The 25,876-nt window shown below is 41.6% G+C and overlaps 1 protein-coding gene and 1 long non-coding RNA gene across 8 annotated transcripts in view; one reads left to right on the forward strand and one right to left on the reverse strand.

The window, feature by feature from the left end:
- Positions 1–24,000, forward strand: part of cbfa2t3 (CBFA2/RUNX1 partner transcriptional co-repressor 3) — a 42,578-nt gene extending 18,578 nt beyond the window's left edge. For 2 of the 7 annotated variants that reach the window (XM_028014385.1, XM_028014390.1), the window contains exons 2-12: positions 5,312–5,467; positions 7,792–8,033; positions 8,161–8,250; positions 9,450–9,631; positions 10,941–11,224; positions 12,596–12,681; positions 13,975–14,266; positions 14,739–14,807; positions 15,443–15,496; positions 17,440–17,630; positions 18,918–24,000. In XM_028014385.1, the coding sequence (XP_027870186.1) occupies positions 5,312–5,467; positions 7,792–8,033; positions 8,161–8,250; positions 9,450–9,631; positions 10,941–11,224; positions 12,596–12,681; positions 13,975–14,266; positions 14,739–14,807; positions 15,443–15,496; positions 17,440–17,630; positions 18,918–19,295 (2,024 nt within the window). In that variant the 3' untranslated portion in view covers positions 19,296–24,000. Of the gene's footprint in view, positions 1–4,283; positions 4,454–5,070; positions 5,200–5,311; positions 5,468–7,791; positions 8,034–8,160; positions 8,251–9,449; positions 9,632–10,940; positions 11,225–12,595; positions 12,682–13,974; positions 14,267–14,738; positions 14,808–15,442; positions 15,497–17,439; positions 17,631–18,917 lie in introns of those variants that run through there. The other 5 variants (XM_028014387.1, XM_028014391.1, XM_028014388.1 and 2 more) reach the window with 5 other exon arrangements.
- Positions 175–4,890, reverse strand: LOC114142865 (uncharacterized). Its single transcript, XR_003595123.1, has 2 exons — positions 4,555–4,890; positions 175–4,441 (listed from the first exon to the last, which is right to left on the reverse strand). It is a non-coding gene; the product is annotated as an uncharacterized LOC114142865 (long non-coding RNA).
- Positions 24,001–25,876: the final 1,876 nt, after the last annotated feature.

Raw genomic sequence — 25,876 nt, forward strand, 5'->3', positions numbered from 1 at the left:
GGGAAAGAGCGATGGGAGGAGAGGTAGATGAAAAGAGCCTAATAAATGATTAGCAACATAGGACCGGAGAGCAAAGAGGAGGCGTGGGGGGAGCAAGAGAAAACATGAAGAGGGACAGAAGATAGGGAGGGAGGAGAGAGGGAGGTGGGGAGGGAGGCAGAAACAGCTCCAGTCTAGCATCTGGATTTTATTAGCAGCCGTTGGGAAAATCTGAAAAGGAAGTTTTTTCTCCGTGAGCACGTCGGCAGCAGTGATATGCTGCACATAACCACTTCACTGCCGACAAGAGGAGCCAGGCCCTCCCAAAGGAGAACAGATGGTCGCTAGAACTTCAATACAATTACATCAACAGCTCTCGCAGATATAAGCTCGGTATGACAGAATCCCTGCAGATTGGTGAGACAGAAATACAACTCCTCTAACCTTAGCACCTCTGGCCCCGGATAAATTGCCTTTGATTCATCATTCCCTTCCCGCTTGTCCTCGAGGTAGTCCAGCTTTTCTTGCCAGTTTAACCAATAAAAGAAGATCTGGATACTTTTGACTTGAAAAAGCTGGTGACCTCTCGGTGATTTGATTGCTGTAATCTGATCAAAGACAGGATGGGTTTTTTTCAGTGCTTAGTGGGAAGAACAGATGACCCCCTAAGCCCCCCACACACACCCACGCACACACACACACACACCCACCCTCGCAACCCCAGTCCTCCCATTCCCCAGCTTTGTTTTGTGCTCAACGTGTTTGTTCAGCCGGCTCTGTGTACTATCACAGCGATTCTTAAGTAACACGGGAAAATGTCTGTGTTTGTGTCCTTAACAAAAGCACCAGCATTTTGTAGACTTGTAAGGGTTTTTTTTTATTTATGTTTTATGAGCAAAAAAAAAATTGATTTTCCACCACAGGAACAGCCTGTTATAGAGATTGGAGTGAAGTAGCCGAAATGCATTAACTTACACAGACAAACGTCTAAAAGCATGTGCAAGTACTAGTCTGACTCCCACCCTGTTATTAGTGAGGGCTGTAAAGACTCCGAACTCCAAATCAGCACAAGATGAACCAGAGTCTGCGATCTTGCTGCAAGAGTGGCTTCCTGTGCAGACATATGAAAGGATATAAACACATTCCCAACTCACCTGTGATAGAATCCAAACGCTGTTAGATAGCAGGCATGTTTTAAAACACAAAACTCATTGGCAGATGTAGAAAGCATGCTTGTTTTTGCTCTTTGTAGCTGTCAGATGGTGTTTTGGTTCTGGGCCAACTGTATTGTTTTTCCTAAAAATGTCATTTTCTGCCTGTAAGAAAAAGTGGGCGGTTCTGCACCCATAAGTCTCATGTCCAAGGGACAGAGCTACAATCCCAAAATGTTTTGATATAAAGACCTTAGGGGGGGGAGAGTGGCAGGGGGGCTTATTCTCTGTTTGTGTGGACTCCACAGCGGCCTGATAGGGAACAGATGTGGAAAGGCAGGCGGCTGGGCAGCCAGCCAGAGCAGCTGGGAGAAATTAAAAACAACAGCATTCCTGGAGACTGAGGAATTACAGTGGGAGGGCAGGAGCAAGAGACGGAGAGAGAGAGAGATAGAGTTTTAGGCCTATGTGGTCACCGACGGAGTCTCTGTGGAGTACAAGAGATTGAATAGGCGAGGGGATTTTAAGGGAACTGTTCTGCAGCGGTTAGCCAGAGCTAATAAGCTGCAGCTGTATTTTCAGTGGAAATGCTTATGGGCATGCACACATATACATTGCATAGAGTCCACACACAAAATGAGATGTAAAATGAGTTTAAATCCATCCTCAGAAGTGCAGTCTAATGTAAAACGATTTGTACTCATATGTTTATCTTGATGGCGCTCCAATGAGAGCTTGTGTCTTTAAATCTTTAATAAGATTCCAGAAGGACTTCAGAAGGTTTGAAGAACCCACCAAACTGCGCTCATCCAGTTGTTCGGCGTGCTCTCTGTGGTTTAGTGCCTCTTGCAGTGAATTGTTTTTCATCTCGTTTCATCATGGCACAAGGGGAGAGCAGAAGACAGAGAACATTTTTAGAACGCAGACTGCAGACTGCTTCTTTGGTGAGCAATCTTTTAGCCCCGATTACGTCAAACCGTACAGACATACAGCTGTTCTCAGAGTCTGAGAAACACAGACAAACAAGCACAGGCAGCAGCAGCAGCAAGGTAGGTAATGATTGTACCACGCTGGTTTATTTTCAGCCTAATATGCAGGAGTATTTAGGACAGATGGCAGTAGAATTGAGTGGATCTATTTTCGCCTGCATTGGTTTCAAAGTGGCTCCTTTCAGACGTACGTGTTCGAAAAGCTACACCTGAACCTCCAAAACAGGTCAACGTCTGCAGGTGATTCACTTCTCCTCTTTTTGGTATACGGCTTTTGTTCTTCAGCACATAGCACGGTGGAATCACAGGTGGTCACAGATGGGGTTTCAGACCGAGCAGACTTCCTAATGTATTAAAAGTAAAATCCAGAGCATGATGTGCATGTGTGTCCTGTCTCTGGAGCTGGTCAGATTAAACAGCTGTCCATAATCCCACGGTGGGGGCAGACAGACAGGATGGTCCCCTTATCCTTTCCTTTCCTATTTCTTTTCCTTTCCTTTCCTTTCTCCTCATCATTTGTTCATCAAGTATAACTGTATGTATTCAAACTGACAAACATGGGCACAGGTATCACAATCTGACTTTGTAAACACAACAAAACCACTGAAGGTGGGACAAATCTACCGTCTTGGACGTCTGCTTTTGCATGTAACCCTGTATTGAAGAATGGTTGCATCTATTTATGGCAGCTGCCCCCCGTCTGCCTCTGTTTTGCGTGTTTATGTTGAGAGCGTCTGGCATGGGCCAAACAGCCGAGCGCCCCTCGTGTTCTTGGGGATCACTGTGTCAATGGCCCTCGTACAACATACTCCAGTGTGGCGCTCTTTAAATACAGACACCAGCTGTTGAATGCTGCTACGCGAAGCTCTCCGAAATAGGCTTACTGCGAGCTGAGGCCAACTGACATGGTGGCGGTGGGCGGTGTTTTAGAGAAACACATGAAATGAAAAACAAATTGTGCGATGGTGATTTAATGGTAGTGGATACATTCATACAGGAATATATACACGCAGGATTTAAACAGCATGAAGGTCAGGACTCTTTAGGTCATTTACCTCAATGGTATTGATGCCGGGTTTAGGTTCTCCTTTTATTTGTAGAGGTTCAAGAGATTATCTCTAAAGCCACAAAGAGGACAATGATGACAGATGCTTCCATTTATATGATGTTTTCGAATGTGGATTGTGACATTTTGAAAATATTACAGGAAAATAAATTTTTTGTCCTGTGGTAGAGAAGGCAGCGAGAAAATGATCAACCATCTCTTAGTGTTGTCCTGAGTTTCAGGTTTAAAATTTTCAGGTGTGCATGTATATCTCCAGAAAGAGAAGAAATTAAGTACAGAACATAAATCAAATGGTTGTAATTTTATTTTATACTACACAAGGTGATATCATCAATGACACAAAATACAGAAAACAATGAGGGAATTTAATGTATGTAAACAGTTTGGCTTGGTTTACTGATATGTGCCATTGATTGGTTTTCCTACAATATCATCTCATATTTCTGTTTTTAATCTTCCATGAATAACAAATTGAGAAATACCAGGAGCCATAACAAATGAGAAATAAAATGCTTTATTCTTCTAAGGCTTACAAATGCTTTATAAATCTGATTCTGTATATGCAAACAATAGATTTTTTCCAGCTTTTTTTGAAATTGCAAAAATAGATTTTGATAACATCAATTTTAGTAAGATTTTTTTGCACTATCTAACTTATTTACCAATGTAAGGATAAAACTTTTTGTTGATCATATAGTTAGGTTCTTGGTAACAAATGGCGAGTTTTCCACCATTTTTTCACATGGTAGACAGTTAAAATGATGTTAAAAACAGATGTTCATTGATTCACATGTAGTGCATGTCCAGAAGAAGGAAGAAAAGAGAATGTATGACATTATTTGCACTATTTTGACAGATAACGCCTTACCACAGAGACAAAAACAAAAGAAAATACAAATTGCATTTAAAATTTATGCGTTCGCTCACGGTGTCTCAGCAGAAGAATCATCAAATGGCCCATTAAGTCTACTCTGTGCTCACATCTGTTTTTATAAGTTAGAATAATGACTTCCCTGCACAAGTTTTTATGATACATGTTTATATTCATTTAGTAAATATATGCAGCATTTATTGTGAGCAAACCACCCATGTATGTCCTGATCCATCCGGGGCATAATTAAAAATGTACTTTATTCCATTGGTTTTTCTGTATATGGAGCAGAGTCATAACCTGCTTTCCATCCTTCTCAAGGGGCTGAAAAAGTCATCACACTCTGTGCTCAGGTCTGTAATGCAGGAGGATCTGGTTCCAGCAGCTGCACCAACAGGTGGACACAAACATCAAGACTAGTCAATGCTCCATAGATAGATGCAGATTGAGTTTAAGTTCATGCATGCTGTGTTGTGTTTGACAGTGATTTTCTACAACCTGCATACAATAATACCCAATCCAGGAGCCTGAAAGGCGCTGGTGGCTGCAGCAGGGCCACCTTGTTGTTGCATTTTCTCCGCTGTCAGAGCCGAGAAAATGTCCTCCACCATCATGCTGCAGAGCTTGGCCTTGCCTTGTTTGGTCCTGGCAGCATGTCTGGCAGGAGACAGAGAAGCCTCTGGTAGTAAGACAGAACTCTGCTGAAAGCCAGTCTCAGTGATGGACAGCAGCAGATCCAGCTGCACTTGTCACTGGCTGTCAAGCCGGCTGTCTAGGCATGGGAACGAGAAGGGACAGGCGGTGTGTGTGTGTGTGTGTGTCTGGGGGTTGGAGGTTACAGTGGGGTACTTGTGGGGTGGGGTTAGTGGGGTGCACTGATTGGGATGTCATTGCTACACGGATTGTGTATGTGTGAAGGAGAGAGCGTGAGGGAAGAGGGGGGCAGCGAGGAGCACTGATCTCAGTTAGCAGCAGCTGAGAGGGAGAGCAGGTGTTACTGTGGGTCTCTCAGGCCCCATGAATCTCCAACAAGAAAGACAATACAAGTTTGGATCCATTTCCACTCTCTGCATTGATCTCCTTTAACTCTTTGCATGAGGCTTTTTGGTTTAAGGAAACAATCGATGGCTCACAGGTGAAAATGTCAGTGCTCTCCTCTTTAACCAGCTGTCTCCTCCCAGCACAGATTCTGGTTTTATAAGACCGGAGCTCCATTTTTAACCTGTTTATGTGTTTTTCTTCTTCCATGTGGCAGGTAGCAGAGTGCAGAAGGCTGGAACAATGCCAGATTCACCTGCGGATGTGAAAACCCAGCCCAGGTCCACCCCACCTACCATGCCTCCTCCACCCCCGGCTGTGAGTCAAGCAACAAGTCGCAACGCCTCATTCACACCGGCCACCAGTAAATCAAGTAAGACTCCCTTGTGTGCAACGATGCGTAGTTGGTACTACAAATCGTATCCAGTGATCCATCCTTGTTGTGCTGTAAATTATTTGGCTGAATGATGCTTAATCCAGAGTTATTTTATCTGCTGTTAGATGGATGTTTTCTTGAAAAGTCAGAAGGTCTTTAAAAACAGGCAGATGTAAGAGAAAAACAGAGACAGGTGATATATCAGAGAGCAGGTAGCTCACTGGGGATGAAACATCAAACCCCGTGCAAGTAGAACTGACAATAATTAACAAACAATTACCGGTAAACTAAAAGTATGTTTCCCAGAGTACATTTTGGAAAAGATATTGAAACCAGAAAACAACAGACCAAAAACATAAAATCAACATTTGTTACAAACAGCATTTTTAAAGTTTTGTCCTGCTTTGAGGTGTTTGCATGGTTCTCTTGCCATTGTTGCTTCTACTTATTTGTAACTTATTCAGTTTTGTTTTATCATTTTCTACCCAATGATATTGGGAATGAAAAGGTAGTGACATTCAGTTGAGATTTCATCCAAGCATCATATCGTACCACCAAACCTCTCTGGGCTCTTTCGCATGTAGTTTTCTAAAATCTGCTTATAATATACTGTAAGATATAAATGTGATTCTCTGAGTCCAATATTTCAGTTGTCCAAGTCAGAGGTTACATTGATTTGATCAGTGGATCAAATTGCATCATGCTGCATGAAAGCCATTTGGTTCAAATAAACCAACCAGTAATGGAAGTGGTGTGTTATTTCAAATATTTCCCAAAATATTATACAAACTGATTTAATAGAGAGTCAGATGTAAGCATGTTATATGTATTTATCTCTCCATAAGTTGTCAAATATATCTATTACTAGATATATTTCGGAAAATACTACAACACATTTCTTTCTTGTAAATATGTGTTGGAGTATTTGCCCTGTTTTATTTTTGCATTGTTTTATTTTTCTTGCTGTATTTTACACACCAGTACTGACCATTTTAACCAGATTATGAAACAAATCAGTCAGTGATACTAAACATGTCAAGTTTCTGTTGCAGGCAAAATGTCACGTACAATCAACTCTAATGCTAATCCTTTTACCTAGTTTGATGGTTGTTCATCTGCATTGAGTGAAAGGAATCCAAAATATTTGCTCCTTCCCAGTTCTAGTGAGCAAGTGTTTTGGTCGCTTGTGTGTCAGGTGTGTCTCTCGTGGCATTTGTCTGTCTTTTGGTGGAAATAATGCCCTTGCTGGCGGGACAAGTGTCTTTTGGTGTGCATTGTTTATCAGCTGGTCAGGCGGCGGGTTGGTACAAGGGACATCAGGCGTTCTTTCTTCCCTATATAGCAACGTCAGGCCATGTTATTTCACCTGTTGCGGCTGGCGGTCAGCAGCATGGCTCTCTCCTTACGACTCTTCCTCATCTAAAACCAGAACACAAGTGCCAGGATCACATGGGTTAGTCCATATGTGTTCAGGCCTTCGACCCATGGATTAGAGCAACAAGCATGCCTGAGAAGAACCACAAGAACAGGGAACAGCTGAAGGTTAAAGACTGCTTCTTCCAGAACAAGGACCGGGTGACGAGGTGCATTTCAAAGAGATGCTGCAGCAGAAATGAACTGATGCTTAGCATGCTCCTGTTGTGAAATGAGTCATGGTTCAATCCTAGTTACATGAGATTTCATGGGAAAAAAAAAAACAAGCATGCGACATACAATCATCATATAATCCGATATGCATATAAACGCACGTAGAAATCGTGACAGATTGAAGAGCAGCGTTTGAGGGGAAGAGTTCAGGCTTGCTCCCAGGGTATTTACGAGTTTGTTTGGGCTTGCATTAAGAGGTGAACGTGTGTGATCATATATGTGTACGAATGCTGTGTGACTATTCTGAACCCCAAAGCTGCAAATCTACTTTCAGCTGGTGGACATGTGCAAGACCTGATTTAGCAACACACCTGCTACTGGAATAAAAGTAACACAGCCCACTGGACTATTTTTGGCACCTCTTTAACAAGTTCCTCTTATAGTTGCACCCTACTGAGTGAGTGAAGAGCAGGGTGGAATACAGGCTAATACAGGGGCCGATGGAAGGGCTGGAAGGGGTCAAATGGTAGCACTTGTGAGACAGCTGAAGTTCCTGCAAACACACATGCAGCTTGAGGGAAGGTAGTAGAAAGTTGCATCCCTGTGGTTGTTTTAAGCATCAAGTGTCATTGCGGCCATGTATAAGAGTGATTTAATTACTTCAGCTGTCATCACATCTATCAGACTCCCCATACAGGCAACTGTTATTCACCCCCATGTGTGTTTTTTTGCAGTGCTGAATGGGAGCAGCCACTCTCCTACCTCGCTAAACGGTGCTCCTTCGACTCCCAATGGCTTCAGTAACGGGCCGGCGATGTCTTCGACGGCCTCCTTGTCCAACCAACAGCTTCCGCCGGCTTGTGGCGCCCGGCAACTCTGCAAACTAAAGCGCTTCCTAACCACGCTGCAGCAGTTCGGCAACGACATATCCCCCGAGATTGGGGAGAGAGTGCGCAGCCTTGTGTTAGGACTGGTGGTAGGTTATGTAAACATCTGTTCATTGCAGTCCAATGTTCCTTTATTGCTTTGATTATCATGTCAGTAAATGTCCTGTGGAAAATTTTAACTGAGGTTAATGTTTCTATCACTTCTGCTTTAAACAGAACTCCACTCTCACCATTGAAGAGTTTCACTCCAAACTTCACGAGGCCACTAACTTCCCACTGAGGCCTTTTGTCATTCCTTTCTTAAAGGTAAAATATAATCAATCATTAGTTTTTATGTCAAGTGTTGAACATCAGTTCTGATTTAATGAAGGTCTGAAAGCATACCTTTCTTACCCGAAAGAAGCCAAGTGAAATCTGAAAGAGGAACTAAGAACTAACAAACAGCAGGAGTACATTTTTCAATCAGTATTGATGAGGAGCTCCACATCTTTTTCTTGCATTTCAATCAAATTCTACACTGAATATGTTTACACTTCATCACTTTCAGTAGTTGTTTACCTTGTTACTGTTTTCTTAACGGAGCAGTAGCTGTCATTGCAGCTGACGCCATATTTTTAGCATGTTGCCATTTTTGATACTACTCTGCATGCAATAATCTAAGGAGATGAAAGATGATGGGTGGGCAGCAAACTCCACAAAACATTTATTTTCTTTTTTTTCCATCGTAAATTCACCATTGTCTTATTTGGCCTTTGACATATTAATTGATATATTTATGTATATATACATATATATGTGTGTATGTAAGAAATAGGTCCCTATGCGAAAAGAATCATGGTACCTCACTCACTGTAGAGATGGTCCAAAGCAGAACTTAATTTGAGGACCCACCTCCAACAAAGCCCACCAGCAGGGCATCGTAAATGAAACTCTGGCCTAATTAAAACCTATATGTAAGCAGTGACTCTATATAAGGAATCCATCACTTGTAGCCATCACTGGTAGGATGTAAATACATCTTTTTAAAAAAAGGTGTGAAAGTGTGTGTGAAAGTGTTGGACCTCCTGCCGTGCGATGATCCTTCACATCTGGGATATCGCAGCGAAGGCTGTGTTATATCAAGCCGACAGGTCTGAGAGAACTGTTTGACAGCGCTGTTACACACACGTTCACACATAACCCCCCCACACACAGACGCAACACACACAACAGCACAACCCGAAGAGAGCGAGGCACATGGTGGAGGAATGTGTCAGGGTACCTGTCTTATCTCATCCTGTCTCTTCATCTATCACTCTCTCTCTTTTTACTCCCTCCTTAGCTTAATCTGGCATCAACCTCGCCCCTGACCCCATAAACCTAATGTTCCACCAAAGGTTTTAGTTTCTCTTCTTGTCCACTTAACTCTTCTCTAAAGGTTATTTGATTAAATTTATTATATCTTTCCTGCAACTTCCAACTTGACTAAGCAGAGATGCCTGTCTTTCCTCTTTTAACCACTAAAGGCAAACCTGCCCCTGCTGCAGAGAGAATTGCTCCACTGTGCCAGACTGGCCAAACAGACTCCAGCCCAGTATCTGGCTCAGCACGAGCAGCTCCTCCTGGACGCCAACGCTAGCTCGCCTCTCGACTCCTCGGAGATCATGCTAGAGATGAACGAGCACGGCAAGAGAAGGACTCCTGACAGGTGAGACATTAGGGGCCTGAATGCGCCATCTTAGTGCATTAGTGTTTTTGTCTGAATACCAAGCAGGAGGAAGTGATAAATCCTCTGAGCAAGAGGCAGAAGTCTGGACAGTCGTAATGCCAGCCTGACTTTGCCAGCTGTCTGGGAAGGAGGAGGAGGATAAATACAGAGTACGGAAAGAGGCAAAATAGCGAGAGAGCTCTGAGAAGCAGGAAGCAAATAAGACAGTTGTGTTAAACTCAATAAAATACAAACAAGACGGACTCAGGACTGCCCTCCTTTTCTAGACACTGTTTTCACTTCTCTGTGTGATGTGTTATTCCCCAGCAGCCATCCATATGTCAGAGATGTGTCCAGATGGTGACGTGCTGCGCGAGAGTGTTGGGAAGTCGGTGGCTGGCGGTTTTGGATAGACCAGAACAAGGGGTTGAAAGCTGGATGTGCAATCCCGCTGTAATCTGCACACCTCCGCCTCCCGACCTCTGGCTTATGTACCGCGTGCAGAGTGGAGGGGGAGGAAGGGCACGAAGGCAACATTTTTCCAGCTGTTCCTCTCATTTGTTAGCCACTGCGGCCAAACACATGCACGAGCAGTGCACGTACGTGCATGAAACGTCATCTGTGTCTGCATGTGGGCCGCCGCATTGCATTTATTCACTTTTTATCCCCAGGATTGTAGAGTGATTTTCATCCGAATGCCCGGCTATCGCCATTCCAGCTAAACAGATTAATATCAACGCTCACATTTAAACTGACCAGATGGCTCAAAACCACACACTCCTTTCAAGCATACAGGCGTATACAAGTCCGACCAAACATCTGTCAAATACACAGCTTTCAACCCCCACAGCCCCTTAAGCCTGAGTACAGGGTGGGGGCGAGGGACACTTGCAGTCAAAGAGTAGGCAGAGGGATATTCAGATTAAGAGCATGGGATGCAGGGTGTACAGTTGGACTTGGTTCTGTTAGATACATATGGCGTACAGCTGTCTGAAAAGCTTTAGAGAAGCCATACTGTACTGTACTGTAACTGAACAACAAGCAGCTCTATATGCGTGTGTGTGCGTGTGGGGGTGTGTGTGCTGGCGGACACCATATGGGAGTTGTTGGACTTAAAAGAAAACATGTTTGTGTTCCTTGTTTGAGCTTCTCCAACAGGAAAGTTCTTCTACTCGAGGGTGTAATCTGTGACACACATCTACTGTTTTTGTTTTTTTCTTTTCACTCAAAGTGAACTTCATACATTCTGGAAGTTTTCTGTAAAAATAATGAAGCAAAGTTCAACTTGTGTCTGTGTCTATCTGTTTAGGACCAAAGACAGCTCCGACAGAGATGGGTTGCACCCGGAGCACCTGGCAAAGCGGCCCTGCACTATCAGCCCCAGCCAACGCTTCAGCCCCAGCACCGGGCTCCCAGCTCACCCGCCTCCCAATGGCCTACCAACGCACCCACCCAACGGTCTGCCCCATCCACCCAACCCCCAAGTGGGACCCCAGCACTACCGCCTAGAAGACATGGCCCTGGCACACCAGTACAGGGATGCTTTCAGACACAGCGAACACAGAGACTCTCGAGACAGACACCGGCAGACAGGTAGGACACTCACATGGCTCCATAGAGTTTCTGGTTCCCATTTAGGTGGTTGAGACAGAAGGAGTTTCCGTTAACATTGGTGGAGTTTGGGAGTAGGACAAAGGCCAGTTGTCGGGCAAGTGGGATAATCCTTGTGGCGGTGGGTCTATATAAAGGACCCAAGCCATACATGCCCTTTTATGCTGATCATCTGCTTTTCTAATAGGGAACGAGAGTCATTCTTTTTGACATCGTTTTACTACTTAGTCATTAGACTGGAGTTACAACCATGAGTGGTTCTTTTTAATTAGAAAGAAAAAATGCTAAAAAGCAAAACAGTTTGTCTAGAAAGTGTAAGTCATTATAAGTTTCACCAAGTAAATTAAGAAATGGATTCAGTATTCATATTGAAATTGAATACTGGTAAAAGTTATGAAAACAAGTTTCAATTTTGTTTGAATTTAGTTTTTCTATATTTCTACATTTTGTCTTTTTAATAAGTAATAGCACTGTGTTTTGCACACTAGAGACCAGATTATTTACTACATATTAAAATACTGGAATTGGCCAAACACGTACTTTGACTGTAGGCAGGTAAAAAACTTCTGTACCTCATTTCTTTTAGACCTTACTTCAATATAATCATATTTTCTTGTAGTCTGTTATCTGTCTGTTATGATTTTGAGGAGAATATGTTTTATGTTAATTTCTACGACTTGTTAATCAGTTAGGCATTAAAAGGACCTCAAACAAATAACAGATGACACAAAAGCATGCTTCAAAAAACTAATTTCAATAAATTTCGTATGTAGAAACTTGTTGAAACTTGTTACTGGCAGCCTGACAACACGTAGTGTTTTATTTTTTGTTGGGTCTCTAAAAATTCAACTCAGTTGTATTTTGTTTCATCAGCAAGTTCATTTGTACATGTCTAGTAGGTGAAATCTTGGCATATTTTCCATAGGTCTTTAATGTTTTCCAGTTTCCACATGCTCATCTGCAGTTAATAGGTTTTTCTTGCTTGAAACATTTGCTTATTTACAATTTCTGTCTTCTGGATTTTTTTCCACCTACAGCAGCATTTAGAAATCCCTGTACATGTCTGCCTTAACTTCTACAGTTTGTCTACATCAGTAATAGCAATTCCCTCTAATATTGTACAGACTGTACAAATCATTTTGTATCGTTTACATCTAAATATCTAATAGCCTGAATTTTAAGTTTTTGTTAATTCAGCTAAATCCTCAAACTGAAAAAGAGCTAAACAACCAAAATTAATACCAGCTTTTGAATTGTCTTATTAAAATAAAGCTGTAGTTAGGAGTTATGAACAATTGCTATTGTGCGAAGCTGTAATTGTACAGCAAGTATAACGGAGATGTCCTGTTGCAGCGGTGCACGGAGCTCGCCAAGAGGAGGTGATCGATCACCGTCTTACAGACCGAGAATGGGCAGAAGAATGGAAACATCTTGATAATGTATGTATTAGCCTTCTTATTCCCAACCACCCTCTTTCCTTCACTGACAATAAATGGGTCGGGAAACCACAACAGTCAGCAAGCGATTAAAGTTAGCATTAAAGCAATCTAAGTACGGCGAGCGCATGACATCAACAGGAACTGTCGACAGACAGAGCAGACGCCGTCCCACCTGAGTTAGCAGCTGACAGAGGTCTGCGTCAGTGCGGCGAATTGAAAATTGGCGGATACCTTCCCGGATTCCTAGCACCAAACTCCACAAAGCGAAAGCGGTGCACATTAGAAACCCAGACACATACTCCGTTAGTTAGAAACAGGACCCCAGATGGAGCTGAGGGCCCAGCAGAGAGCAGCTCCAGCTGGGTAGAGCAGCTGAGACAAGAGCTGCAGTCGTGGAGGGAACCGGCCAGGCCTGGACCCCTGCCAAATTAGAAACACTTCACTGAAATAAATATAGCCAACTCAGAGGGGAGGGAGCAGAGACAGAGAGAGGGGGGGGGGGGGGGGGGGGAGAGAATGGGAATAATGAGATGGATTGAATGTCAACTATGCTAAACCTATTTAGCAGATATTGCTGAGCCTGAAAAGACAGGGCACTTTGAAAAAAAAAAAAATAGTGACACAGTTTACAACAGAGGGAAAAACGACAGGAAATCTGTTGAGTTGGCAGGGAACGGCGCCGAGCGGGGGAAGGAATCAGCTCGAAGTTCTCATCAACAGCCCAGCTGTTACAATATCATTGTTGTAATTCTCTCAGACACTGAAATTCACCAACGGGGACGCAGTCAGTGACTAGATAGACAGATAATAACACACAAGCTGCCTGGTTGATATATGATGTGCTGTTAGAGATGAATTAAGATAATACACTTTCTATCTGACCAAGTTCTGATTAGTGTTATCGGAGCCAACCAGCAGTAAGATCACATTTTCAGAACTAAGTCTTGGTCTTGGTCTTGGTCTCATTCTTGTCTCTGCATTTTTTCTTGAGACGATTCGAAACTACAGCTGCAACATTGTTGTTGTTTTTTTAGTGTAACTATAAAACGTCTAACTGCAAAAATTATTATTGTAACAGCAATGGTGTTGAAAATGGTCTTCCATTGGTTTGGTCTTGAGCAGATTAGAGGTAAAACCAAGCCTCTAACCTGATGTCTAGACTGCCTCAGATCTGGAGATCAATACTCATTCTAAATCGTTGCTTTTCAATTTTGGAAAAATTGGATGAGTAATATCTGAAAGAACATAAACTGCATTTTGTAGTTGACATCTCTTCTGTGTTTGCCTTTGCAGCTCCTTAACTGCATCATGGACATGGTAGAGAAGACGCGACGCTCCTTGACGGTGCTGCGCCGCTGCCAGGAGGCCGATCGTGAGGAGATGAATCACTGGATCCGCCGCTACAGCGACGTAGAGGAGATGAAAAAAGGTGGGAGCAACGGACAGCACTGCCTCCCTCCTCCTCCTACTCTTCCTCCTCCTCCTACTCCTCACCACAACTCCTCCTCCAACACAGCTAGCAGCAGCGAGTCACTGCCCATAGGAACTTCCTCGGCTGCTGAAAGGCAGACAGGCAGACAGACAGGTAGACAAACACTCTCAGGGTATGTTTGGCAAAGCAAAACACTCACAGCAAGGTAGGGCTCATTGGAGACGCTGAAATGCTGTAATACGCTAATTCAGACTCAAAAAGTCAGTTAGAAGATCATATTTTTCAGCACATTTGCAAATTGGAGCTCACACTGTGAGGCAATTCAAATCCACCTGCAGCATGCTGGATTTTTAACTAACTGATTGCACTCTTATGTTAACAGCATCCTCGTTCACATTAAAGTTTGTATTCATTTGTAATCCCTGGAAATGTATTCTGTCCTTGAAACGGTAAAAAAATAACAATAACAAAAAAAAATGGATTCAGTTCATCTCCAAATGTTGACGCACATGATTTGTTTTTGTCCCAGAAACAGGTGTGCAAACTATAAGTAGATGGATGTGTATTCTTGCATTTTCTGTGTATGCTTTATGTTGCTGATTGGGTGGCTGTGTTCGTGTTTCAGAGATCCACAGAGACTTCTTGCACCGGCCTCCCTCAGGATACCTGCCTGAAGAAATCTGGAGGAAAGCCGGTAAGAATGGACTGTCATCCTCTGTCCTGCCATCTTCACGACCAATCCCCCGACACAGGCTAACAAAACACACACCATCACTCTTCATGGCTACCAACACATTCAGAGCAGAGGCCTTGTGGCTCCAGGTCCATGAGGCTGGAGGCTTGCAGGCCCTCTGTGTCATTTAGGCTAAACGCTCTCCATTTGTCACCACTATGAAAGGCCACTGCAGTTAAAGCTGCAGTGAAAATGCAGACACCGGGGTTTTATTGGGTCGCAGCAGCGCAGCACAGCGCAGGGTGGAACTTACCTGGTCTCCCTCATCCTAACCTGCCCCTACATTCCTGACTTATGTAAGTCAAAAACAAACAGCTTAAACATACAAACCCTTGATGATTTTTTCTGGCTTCTTATGTAGCCAAATAGAAGCAGCTGAAAGTGCTGCTCTGCATGGGCTCCTTGTATTTTAGACGGAGCCGATCCCAGGAGTCATCCGGTTCGGCCTCGGTTCCACCTCGGTCCCAGCACTATTATGTTGCACTCATACTCCAATACCCTGTGGAGGAGAAGATGCTGCTGCTGTCGGCAAAAATACTGTGCTGCATTTTCACCGGCAGGAAAGGCTCTTTTAATTGCAGTTGTTTTTCATACAGGTACTACAAGCATGCCGCTTTCCCCAGCTCTAAAGCACCTCCAAAACAAGCAGGGTGAGTAGCACATCTTACTCCCAGCATCTCACCTCTCGGTGTTCGTGTGCCTATGTGTCACCTCCGGCTCTGCAGCCAGGTAATTTTGTCTCGCTGAGCTGCGGCACTCTTTTTGCCTTTAATTAAAACCAAAGATGTCGTCTTTGGTCTGGCTGAGGTTGAGATCTAGGATCTGAAGTGCGAAAAAGCAGCCAGTAATAACACATCTTAGGGACTTGCCAAATCTCTGGGGAATTAAAACGTTAATATTGCTGCCCCTGTGTTTTCCATTAAGTGCTAATTGCCCCAGCATCTGCTATGCAGTCTCCTTGATAAGAATTAATTAAATTTGCAAACTAATCTTAGTGGTGCATGCATTAAGGCAGATAGTTGAGAAGCTTGGAATAATGCATATAGTGTGGCAGAATGCGAGAAAGCCCTGCGAAGGGTGAATTTGTGTTAAGGATTTTTTTTTTTTTTTTAAATACTGATTTTTATTTTAATTAAGCTTAGTGAAAAAAAAATATAACCTTCCCCAAGCTCACATAGGCTGGATAGCCTTTTTTTTATTAATAAATAAAATCATAATTTATACACTAGGTATACAAATACCTTTTGTAATGATCCTTTCTGATTTTGAAATCAGTTTGATAGTCTGAGACGTTTAGGTGTTGCAAAAAATCAAAACCAGAAGAAAGGTTTAAGAGAGTAAATATTTTTCCACACAGAGTAGGAACACATGCAAACCTATGGCAGGGTTTGGATAAGGATTCTCCTGTATTTTACTTTTTATTTTGCATCTGCACAGTAGTTTGAAACAGCTGAGAGGATAGGCAAGGAAAAATGACAGATATTTATGAGCTCCCTCTCAGACAAACATGGAGCGGAGGAAATGGGGAGCGGCGGTGAGAACATCATCAGCCTCACCTCCTACTTGGTTGGTCTAACACACCTGGCAGGCCCATCGCACATCTGGAGGAAGAGCAAGATGCAGCATTTATTGTTTGTAAAAATGTTGCCGTCTTCGACGGTGTGAATAGCAGGGGGAATCTGACGATGACAAAGTGTCCAAAAAGCATTCAATTAATGAGCAGGATATATTTGGGAATCCTTGTTGCTGGACCAACACACCAATGTGAGAATTAATTTGCTTTATATTTCTTGTGCACTTCCTACCAATACTGAAATAAAGCAATACATATCCAACTTTTTCAAGGATGGCATTAATCAGAGAAGCAACCAAAAGGTCATAACTCTCAGCTCAGGTGGGAAAATTAGTTGACAGGACGACTATTAATCATGTCCCGGTTGCAGTTTGCAATTTCACGTAACATAGGAGCGCAGCACAATCTTGATCCTCTGCTTATATGAGACAAAATGTTAATTTCTGGCCTAAAATTAAAAAGAATGTGGTGGAAAACTAATAACGTACATGATCCTGAACAAACCATCTCCACAGTTACACATTGTGGAGGCAGCATCATTCTGTGCATCAAGCCTTTCTTCAGCAGGTGGAGGGAACTTGCTCAGCATTGATGGGTAGATGAATAAAGAAAAAAAAAAAGACAAACGAAAACTCTTGCACAGTGGCCACACCCGTTTTATGGGAAATTGATGGCATGGTTTAAATGGGAGTCAATGCAACTTCTAGGGTTTTCAACATAATAAAAGCATAAATTAAGGAAACAAATATTTTCTGTGAGTTTATGTGCTTATTCTTATCTTAAAACGAAGTCGTCAAATCAGAAAATGAAATCAGATTGGCTTTTTTTTTTTTTTAATGAAATGTCAATTTTCAGTTAATTTTGAAATCTGGCCTTTTCACCTTTTCGGCCAAAACTTTTATGTCTTGGATTATGTATTTAGTGAAGAAGAAGGAAGTTCTTCTTCAGAGAAAGGGTGTTACTGCAGGCGCAGTGAGATGCAGTCGTTAATGGCCCCCTGTCTCTTTCTGTGTTCCTCAGAGGAGGCGGTGAATGAAGTGAAGCGGCAAGCCATGTCAGAGCTGCAGAAGGCGGTGTCAGACGCAGAGAGGAAGGCTCACGAGATGATCTCTGCTGAACGATCCAAAATGGAGAGGGCACTGGCCGAGGCAAAGAGACAAGCTTCCGAAGACGCGCTAACGGTCATCAACCAGCAGGAAGACTCCAGCGAGGTGAGGGTCAAGCATATTTATCCAAATCCACCTTCTGTGTTTAAGGAGTGGTGCTGAAAATGGCCAGCTTTCAATTCAAAAAGAAAATCTGTCAGTAACTGTTGAACAGGAACACTGGAAATAAGCCAGCCTCTCCACGCTGTCATCTATTAAAACCTCTTATCTGAGGTTTTATGGTTTAAAAATGTAAAAAGTTAAGAGCTTGTGGTTATATTGGGCTTAATTTATACTAAATGTTGCTGTTCCTGCATGAATACAAGTAGACAGACTCAGATAGGCTGGGGCAAAGTGCCTGGTTCATGTCTTCAGGGAGCAGTTGACCACCACCTGCTGGTAGCAGATCAGCTGGCCTTGGACCAAACTCACTCACTACAACAACAGCTGTGGATCCGAATTATAGCAAAGTATAATAAGGACTTTCTGTGTCTTTTGGGGAAAAAATGTGTAATAGAGGGAAATGGACTTTGATGTAACACAGAGGAGACTTCCTACCAACTGACCTATCCAGGGGTTTGCAACCTTTATAATCAATTTCTCCAGCAATCTAATATTGTTCTAATGTTTGTTTGGAATCAAAAATCCCACTAAGCCATTGCAAGTATTTTCAAATTATCCAAGCACAGAACTATTCACACCATATTTGTCAAATTCATAAAATACGTAAAGTTTTAATGTCCAGTTATTATCTAAGTAATAATTTTCTTTTACTTTAAACTTATTTTGTATGCTTTCTCTCACCATAAACACACATTTGGCACATTTATTATAATGTTTTAATTGTTTTAAAGCCATAATATCTAGTCATTCCTAACATATGTACAAAATGTCTGGTGTTTTACACTGTAACGCACAATCAAATAAAATTGATTGACTGATTGTGGTTTTTCTATCAGCAGTTTAATCCAGATGTTTGCAAATAAAACATTTCTACTGAATTTTGAATTGAATGTTTGCCAGAAAGTTGGATAAATAAGGCGAAGAAAACAATTTAAGAAACGTTCAACTTGTTTGTTTTTTATGTTAAATAAGTGAAAAAATTACATATTCAATAAATGCAGCTCTACGATAAATATTTTTCTCATTCTTTGGTGGAGACTCAATAAATATATTTCACAAATTAAGATGAGAAAACTAGCCTTTCCTAAAACAAGTGAACTATACATATTTGTAGATTTCCTCCTTCATTTCGGTCTAACGTACAAGCTGGCGCATAAGGGGTAAAAACCTGCGGTTCTGGAGTTGCATGTTGCAGGCCCCTGATCCAGTCTCTCATTTCTGTCTCCCCAGAGCTGCTGGAACTGCGGCAGGAAAGCCAGCGAGACATGCAGCGGCTGCAACACAGCTCGCTACTGCGGCTCCTTCTGCCAACACAAAGACTGGGAGAAACACCACCACGTCTGTGGTCAGGGCCTGCAAGGGCTGCCGGGGGGCAGCAGCGTTCCCCTGGGCACCCCTTCCTCCACCTCCTCGGTGTCCTCCAGCGCGCCACCGACCCACTCAGAGAGCACCCCTCCAGGACCCCTCTCCCTGGCGGGCCAGAGCAGTATTGCGGGAGGCGCCGGCAGCGGGAGCGTCTCCGCCAGCCCCAAAGAGAGCAGTTCCAGCAGTGCCTCTCGCTCCACAACCCCAGCGACCCCTGCCCTCCTGGATGCCACCTCACGCTGACGTCTGAGCGTACTGAAATGACAGTGCCCACACTCCACACAAAAAGCCAAACTGAGGAATCCGCATTGCACACAACTCCCTTTCCTCCTACCCTTATTCATAACGCTCTACTTGCAAGCTCTGTGATAAATCCTTTAACAACCAACAGCTTTTCTCACCATGTATAATATTTTCTATCTCTTCGGTGACCGGCCCACAGGCAGAAAGATTCCAACCAGAGGTTCAACGTAGTGCAAAGCGTGCAGCTTGCAGCGTCTGCTTCAACATATCAGATTTGTTTGCTGAGAACATAGGCTTTGAATTAAAAATTCACCCTCATTTGTGTAGGCGTGGTGAAGTTAGGGGCTGTGATCAGGCAGCATTTATGAAAGATAAGATAGAATTTCCCCTTTAATTTAGCACCAGTGGAGGTACATCATTCAGCCCTGAAATGTGCACTAACAGTCTGCTGATGTGACAACTCTGCAGACTGTTTATTATGAAACTTTATTATGCAGTTTCATAATAAAGAAGCAAAAGTCATAACCTTGCTCCAAAACCAAGGTGGGAAAGGATACGAACTGTGATGCGATTTATTCCTCAGAAACACAACTTAGTATTTATTAAAGGTTTCTTTCTGGCTTTAACGGAAAACAAAGATAAGTCCAAATATTCTGAGTAAAGAATAGCGCTGATGATGATGCTGATGATGATATGAGAAATAAATTAATTTTAAACTGCTAACTACCTTGCTAGCAAGCCAAGAAAATCTACACCGGACTCACCTCTCTGCACCATTATGAACCCAAATAAATTCAAAGATGAAACAAATAACATGATCCAAACCTTTTTACTACACTGCCAAAGTGAAAAAAAGAAACATAAGTGATAGAAAGAAGCACTCATCTTATAACCAAACACAAAGCAACATCACCTCCTGAGCAGAAAAGCGAGCCCTGATAGGACCAGGCGTGGAGGAGCTGCAGAGCAGCATCTCAACTCTGAGATTTAAAAATAAAAAACACAAAACTGTGACCTGCTTTGATCTGCAGCTGCCTCCCGCAGTCTGGATAAAACTCCAGCGACTCCTCAGCGATGGCCCAGACTAGTGAATATGGACAATGCTGTGAACTTGCCAACAAGAAACACTTGATGAAATTGATGGAAACCCTGCCACAGTGTGGTTTTTTTGTGAATGGTAGCGAGGACATAAAGAGGGAAATAGGAAAAAATTAATGCTACATGGCCTCAAAAGAGACAGAGGTAGAAACAAGGCAACGGAGCTCCCAAAAACCTCAACACAAGCTTGGAGACATTGTTCAAGAAGGCTTTGCTTACTAAGGAGACGTACAAGGAGATTGCTTAAAAGTTGATTGTTTGTTTTTTTTAAAACAAAAAGCTCAGAAGGAGGAGACATTTTGAGGAATTGCTGTTACCTTTACATTCACTCCTTCCTTTTCCAAAGCATGACTCGCAGTTCAGAAGAGCCGACAGGGCGGTGTAAACTTTGTTCTCCTCTCTTTCTACCTCCCCTCATCCCTTCTTTGCTCGTCCCCAAACTAGTGGACTCACGTTTTACCCCCATAATCTCGGGTTTGCTTTGGACAGAGCTGCAAAGCACTCGCAGGGGAGGGTTGAACCTTCTTGTAGATATTCTTCCTCTTTTCACTTTTTTCATAAATGTCTCCTGATTGCTGATGCCACATGTGCTGCCCTTGTGTATATCCCAAAAAATGGACTTTGTTTTGGGTTATTTGCCTTTCATTTTCTTCAAAGTTTGGGTTGAGCAGTCACAGCAGAGGAAAGGATGTTTGTCTATGAAAGGAAGCCCCACATTGTACTTATTGTTTGAACTGTTGTGTCTATATTGATGAGATGAAACCCCTCTTGTAGAATATTTTGTATTGCTCGCATTGTAAGACAGTGAGAGGACAGAGGTGCAATATGAAGAGAATTCAGCTACTGAATGGAACCTCAGCAACTGCCCATAGGGTGTCATATAAAATAGATACATATAGATATATTTAAAGCAACATCAGTAACTTAATGTGAATGTACATAGTATTTAAAAAGGTCCAAAAATGTGTTTGCCAAATAACAAAAACCTTTAAAGTTCAGAACATGACTTTTTCTCACAGTACATTTGTTTTTCACTCGTACAAGCTGAATCAAGGTGTCATGAAACTGCTGGCGACAGACGTAAAGTAACTCCAGCCTGCACCAGGCGACATAACATTATCTGTTTTGGTCTGGGACATCCCAATATAGTCAATCGTTACAGGGGGTTAAAAGTGAAGGATCCATTAGAAATCAGCTTATTTCAGTCAGATCTTCTTTAGTGACTGTGATGATCCTGATCATTCTGATCAATCTGAATCAACACGTTTTGCAAGACAGGCCATTATTGTAGGGGAAAGTGATACACCAGTGTTAAGCTCACATCAAAAGTCAATTTAATTTTCTGTTTTCGATTTGACCTCTTTGTTGTTTTATTAAACATGTGATTCAAGAAATAAGCTGCAGACGTGGAACAGGCCTTTGTTTCCAGATCGAGAGAGCGGCTTCGCCGCATTCCACATGTTAGTATCTTCTTTTAGCCTCTCCAATACGGACTTATTGCCTTTTATATTGATCATTGTAAACCCTACATGGCTAGCTTCATTTACACTTGGACCAAACTTGGAGAAACAAAAAAACTTTTTTTTTTACAGAAATATATGGTCTTCTTTGGACTGTTTGGGAAAAGCTAAAATTCAGATAAGCTGTAAGGTACCCCTGCATCTATGTGTAGCATTCATGTATGTGTTTTATAATTACTGTGTTGTAGTGTTGAGCTCAGTTGTTTTTCTGTGACATCTTTCTTCTCCCCTGATGTCTAATTGTCAGTCAGACCCACCACATGTCCCTCCATCCCCCCTGTTGACACGAGCTACCTCCTGTGAGCATACAGCGCACCACCAGGAGAGGCTGACCTGGTCTTTAAAAAACACAGATGGATTGAGAGCAGAGATGGGCACACAATCACGTTCGCAGGTGATCAAATGAATCCATGCTGAAAGGAGCTGTCATTACTCATGATGTGGGAAAAAAATCAATTTTCACTGAGCTGCATTTTTATTTTAGGGGAGGAAAAAAAACAGCTTTTGTTGAGATTTATTGGTAGACACACATCCAGTTATTCCTGCATTTTACCAAACCAACCCCAGAATCAGTGATGACATGTCATTTGCTGTCTGAAACCAATAAAAGCACAGACCAAAGTACTAGTTTGCCATTGTAGACAGTAACATGGCAAGTAATGACAGATGGCAACCAGTCAACCAAAGTATATCTGAAAAACACACACCAGGAGAGTCCAGGAGAGCCCAATCGACAAACAAAACATCTGAGTTTCAGATGTGAATTCTTACTCAAGCAATCAAAGTGCTTGTTGACTACATATTGAGCAGTGCTTCTCTGTAAACAACAGCAGCGTCTCCTTTAGAAAAAGCCTGCCAACTGTGTGTTCTTATAGCTACAAAGCCTTGCAGAGTTAAAGTGAATACGTGATAAGTGTGTGTCTGTTTGCGGATGGTGGCGTGCCTGTCTTTTAGTAAAAAAAAAAAAAAAAAAACCAAACAGCAACAAAAAAAACTTTATGTCTCTCTGCAAACTACTTGAAACCTTCAGAGCTTTAATGAAACATTCAAGAAAATCAACATTGATGTATTGATTTAAAAAAAATAATAAATAAAGCAGCAGTTTTTGTGCAGGTTTGTCTATAGAAACATCCACATCATAACACAATGGGGTGACAGTTCCATTCAATTCTTGAAGTGCTTTGTGTGAACCTCCTTGCCTGTGAGTAAGCCCTCAGATAAACAAAGCCAAACCCAATATACAGTGTACAAATTACCAAAATACAACCAAAAGCTGCATCTTTTCTTCTTCACGTTGTTAAGTTTTTCTTATAAAAAAAACAAAAAAAACTGACACTCCCCCTCCGTGACCCCTCTTCAAGTCATCATTCTGCAGATTGCAAATATCTGTTACTTTCTCTGTCAAGACGCATCACCACCCTGCTAGTCAAGGGTCTGCTAATTTTTTTTACATCATCTACATTTTATCTGTTTAACCATGTTTCATATATGGGCAAAACACATATTCAGAGAGGACATCTAAGTGCAGGGTTGGTGTTTGTCCCAACCTGTAGATCTGCTTGCAAAGTTTCAGAGCTCAGTCAGTGCGATGGTGACACGTCCTTCCTGTGAAACAGGCTCCGAATACTAAAAAGCTGAAGTGGCAAAACAGTGGACAAAGCACTCGTTTCCCATTAAGCCATGGCTCAGAATGATCTTGTTTTTAAACTTCACATAAACTGAAGTGAAAAGAAGTTTATGCTTTTGTATGTGTAGGGACGCCTTCTATACTGTACTGTGCAATACATTAACGCAGAAAAAAAGACATGTTTCTGTAGGGAAGGTTGGCGCTTTCGAGATCTTTCCCGCTTTGTTTCATTTCTCTCTTCCAACAGTCCTGTTGCCATTTTTTAGATGAAGTAAACTGTGCCAGAGGAATTAAATTCTGATTTGTATTTATTTCTTGCATGCTTCTCTCCCTGTTGCTAATACCGCTTTTTAACTGTTCGCTCTGTTGGATGTGTGAAGCTGTAAAACATTCTAATTCAGGTTATTGTCTGTGTTGAACAATGTAACTGTGTAATTAAAACATGAAATGATGTATCCATCACTCTCCTTCCTTTTCTTAATTTTAAATGAAGATGTATTCCTAAAACAGCATCTTTAGAAGAAGAAAATCTCTCTCTTTGTTATTCAGCTCAGTCATCAGTGGGGTAGGGTTATTATAGATCAGTTTACTCTAACATTTCTGGAGTAAGATATCAATAGATCTTAACACATCACAGTTTCAATTTAGCTTAATACGAGAAAGTCTAAGGAGTGTCTTTAAAACATTGAAACAGCACGCAAAAAAAGCACAAACCAAAATGCAAAAGTAAAATTAAACGTCTTTATAAAATATCTTTCAACTGTGAGTGTAAACATTTTCTGCAAAAAAGAAGGGAGGTAAGCTAAGAGGGTGACTAATTTCCCTAAATACATCCCACAATATAGCAAAGAAACCTTAAGTGTTTTTTTCTAAAATATTTATGAACTACAGGTAATATACTGTATATTCTGCAAGAACGAAGGAATTTATATTTGTTACTTAAGTTAACAAGAATGCACACACTTTTTTTGTCCAAGACATTTCATACTTCACAAGAATTCAAGATCAGAATACTTGGAGAATCCTCACAGGTCGCTCATACTGGAAAATGTATGTTTGATATTGTCGGACAACACACAGGACAAAGTTCTGCCCAGATGATGTGTCAAGAATAAGCTGCAAGAGTTTCCTGACCAGAGGCAAAAGAACAAAATGAAGGTATATCAACATGGCCCACCTTAGTGGTTAATTCATCTGAGTCAATAGAATGACGTGGATCATCTGGGGTTAAATCCTTTATTAGTCCTTTTCCCAGTGTGAACCAAAGCAATTAAACTAATGAAAACATTTTAATGCAAAACAGAGATGATGAATGCATTTCTAACCTCAGCCTTCAATAACTGCACTATTTTATAATAATGTTTCTTTTGTGTAAATGTGTATGTTTAAAATAAATGTATAGGTTTTCCCAAATGGGACCATGCACCGCATTCAGAGTTGGAAGTGGAGGTTCAGAGGTGGGTTAGCAATGTAGATCTATTGAATTTATGTGTCCAAACACAAATGCAAGGACCATGTTCACTATTAGAAGATACTGTACAATGTGTGACACTGGGTTAATATGCTAATAAATAGTTTATAGATAAATTAGTTTTATTGGATTGTGAATCCAGCTGATGCTGAGAGAAATGACAGCTTTCTAAGAAGATTCTTTGTACCTGCTGCATTCATATTTTAATTCACAGAGAGGCATAAAGTATGATATACGTATGTGCTTTTGTATATGGCAGCGTTTTTTCTTCTGAAAGATTTGCAGCATATTTTATTTTTCCTGTTTATGTTAAGTTGTTGCTTGTTTGGAATGGCATCAAGTTAAAGTGGAATTGTCTGTTCCGGTGGAAAAAGGCGTCCCCGTTCAAATAACTTCCATAAGTAAAACAAAAATTTTGTAAAAAAATAAAAATTATACAATGTATGCGTAAACATTAACTTACTTATCTTCGACACAGCAAAAGATAATTTAAAAAAGCCACATTAAAAATGTGTCATCGCATAATGTTCATATCTTGGATATAGAAGGTGGGTCAATGCCTCAATTTACCGCCATTCTCTGCTATATTACAAGAGTGGAGGTAATATATCAATCAATCAATCAATCAATCAATCAATCAATCAGCTTTATTGTCAATTCCTCTTACATGTCCAGACATACAAGGGAATCGAAATGACGTTTCTCACTATCCCACAGTGAGAAAGACAGGGCATTACTAACATTGAGTAACAATAAAAGACACAGTCTAACTAAAATTATCCTAAACAATTAATAAATAGATGTACAATAACTAGACATATAGCGTAAAAAGTTTTACAACTGAGAATGTATATGTTTATATATA

This window comes from Xiphophorus couchianus, chromosome 4 (assembly GCF_001444195.1).
Source record: "Xiphophorus couchianus chromosome 4, X_couchianus-1.0, whole genome shotgun sequence".
Lineage (NCBI taxonomy): Eukaryota > Metazoa > Chordata > Actinopteri > Cyprinodontiformes > Poeciliidae > Xiphophorus > Xiphophorus couchianus.